The 2337-nt window shown below is 51.6% G+C and overlaps 1 protein-coding gene across 1 annotated transcript; it reads left to right on the top strand.

The window, feature by feature from the left end:
* Positions 1 to 215: 215 nt before the first annotated feature.
* PHACADRAFT_189242 (uncharacterized protein) lies at positions 216 to 2334 on the top strand (the record flags this gene model as incomplete). The annotated part of the gene is made up of 7 exons (XM_007403218.1): positions 216 to 268; positions 353 to 989; positions 1043 to 1356; positions 1433 to 1537; positions 1589 to 1812; positions 1865 to 2147; positions 2209 to 2334. Coding segments are annotated over 7 exons (1740 nt in total), but the record flags the coding sequence as incomplete, so codon positions are not given.
* Positions 2335 to 2337: the final 3 nt, after the last annotated feature.

Raw genomic sequence — 2337 nt, 5'->3', positions numbered from 1 at the left:
CACAGATAACAGAAGGCAGTATCTATCACCTCAATTATTCGGAGTTGTCTCAATTACAGATGTATCTGGTCACACAGGTACTATCTGAAGGTGACAAAGCGCGAGGTCTCGTAGACATCATCCCCATCATTGTGTCGTCTGTACACAACGTTCAGCGACGGCTTGCCACCATAGCCAGTCTCGGGGTATCATTCGATCAGATGCTTCACCATACCATGACTCTAATCGAGATTTGTCTCAAGGCTGCCTGCCCCCGTGTATTCCTCTTGTGAGCTATCTTGGTTTTCTGTGATTCCTGGGTTAGTTACTCATTCCGGGGCTACAGCGCGAATTTATGATTTGCGCTCTCGAGACCGGATGGTGCTTACACCACCCCTCTTGCACGGTTTCTGCCCTGCTACTCCACGGCAACATTCGGGTTCGTACTGGCAGATGGCGAGACAAACGGTTTGGCGAGTGGTCAGGCAGGCGGCTGCAAGAGCGTGTCCAGTGGAGGCCCAACAGATCAGCCATGCTACCCTGCGACCCCTCCCGTCCGGAAAGCTCTTTCGGCCTCTAGTCGTGCCTCCAAGAAGTTGGCTCGTCTGTTCCCCCAAATTCCAGAAGATTATCACTGGACACTTGAGGAGTGGCTAGACTTACATGAAAAGCACAGACAGTCTCTGGCGCAACTTGAGTCTGACGCAGACGGCAGCCTGCACAGCTTTGCATCCGACGCTGTGTCCACCTCAGAAACCTACACCCCAAAGTTTGAGAAGGCCCCAGAGACGGAGCTTTTGGCTTGGCGCGGGGAAAACAAGGTTTGTATCCTTGTAGTGGCGCCACAGGCCGCGATTTCTCAGGCATTGGCAAGTGCCTTGTATCATCGACATGCTGTGGGGCTCGTGACGCCCGTCTTGGGCCTGGTCGTCGAGCCACACAGTTCGATGATCCGACTTGCGGTGGCATGGCTTGAAGACAAGCCTGAAGTCACCCTTCCCGGCCATCTGGTAAGTTATCAGTGACCTGACTTGACAGAATCCGGTGCTGAGCTGCCATGCAGCCTTCCGTTCACATTGCGTTGGCGGCGCAGGATGATTCACATAGGCCATCATCGTTCGGACAGTTCAACCTCGCGGAACTTCACTCCGCACTCCTTTTTGCTCTGTGCATATTGGCGCAGAAGGCGAAATTCGATGTAGATAGCGAATTGCCATGTTTTAACCATGGGTCGGCTGTTCCTGACAGGCTCGCGTGGCGAACGGATACTCTGCGCCTTGTTGAAGAGGAGCCAGCTCCCGACCTCAACGACTTTATTTCCTCCTGGGCGAGTAGCGTGAACGACATGGAACTTAGAGGAGATCAGCTGAGGGATCAGTATCAAGGGCGGCCGTGGCATGTTCATCTCACCAAAATGCAGCTCCTTGCTTTGCTCAACAATAATACCTCATAGGGTGCCTGCTGCGTCTCTGTCGCAGAAGCGTTATGGCAGTGAATATCCGCAGTCTACTACGTCTCTCCAAAGACAGTCGCGTGAGGAATCATTTTTATGTTCCGAGTGAGTCTCTCTTCCCTTATATTCACGCGTATATTCACTGTGCGGTCTCAGGATGGCTTCTAAGGTTGGTGACAAAGATACGCCAGAGCCAACTTGGTTATGGCTTCAAGAGCGACATTGTGTTACTGTGACGCTTCCTTCTCTTTGCATGTACGAGAAGTTGGAAAAGCGGCCCGACCTGGACATGTTGAGCCCGCAGTGGAAGTTGATGCTGCCACACGTCCAGTGCTACTATAATTATCTGTCGCTGAAGACCACTGATTTCGTTCTAGTAAGTACGTTTATTTTGTTGCCCAAGTCAACGTTGTTTCTCAAGATGTCGAGCAGTGCCAGAAGTCAAAGACGAAGCTTTGCAAGGGCTACGAAAAGAGCTGATATCGTCTCTGCGCTCCATAGGGATCTCCGATAATGGTCCACCGAGCATTGCTCAGAAGCCGCTGTCCATTTTCCTTCACAAACACTGCTATAGTATTCTGTGCGCGGTATCTGATGCACAGCTGGTGAAACGGCGCTCTAGAACGTATCCCATCTCGGAGATTGAGTTCAGACAATGTTGGGATAGTTTGTTGCGTATTTGCTTGAACTACGACGAGGGTTCAGTAATGGCCTTGTATGTCTCTCCTGTCTTGTAGTTCAGTCCTCTGTATCTGTTCTAATCTGCCATCGGGTAGGTACGAGCAGACCATCGAGCTTCCTCGAAATGAAGTACTCGACTTCATGTTTGTCGAACCCTTCGGTACCCCAGCAGCCATGGCGAACTCTGGGGATACGGCACCGGCCGTCAGCTCATTGACGAAGTG

The sequence above is a fragment of the Phanerochaete carnosa genome (assembly GCF_000300595.1).
Source record: "Phanerochaete carnosa HHB-10118-sp unplaced genomic scaffold PHACAscaffold_887, whole genome shotgun sequence".
Lineage (NCBI taxonomy): Eukaryota > Fungi > Basidiomycota > Agaricomycetes > Polyporales > Phanerochaetaceae > Phanerochaete > Phanerochaete carnosa.
This window is presented reverse-complemented; position numbering and strand designations above follow the sequence as displayed.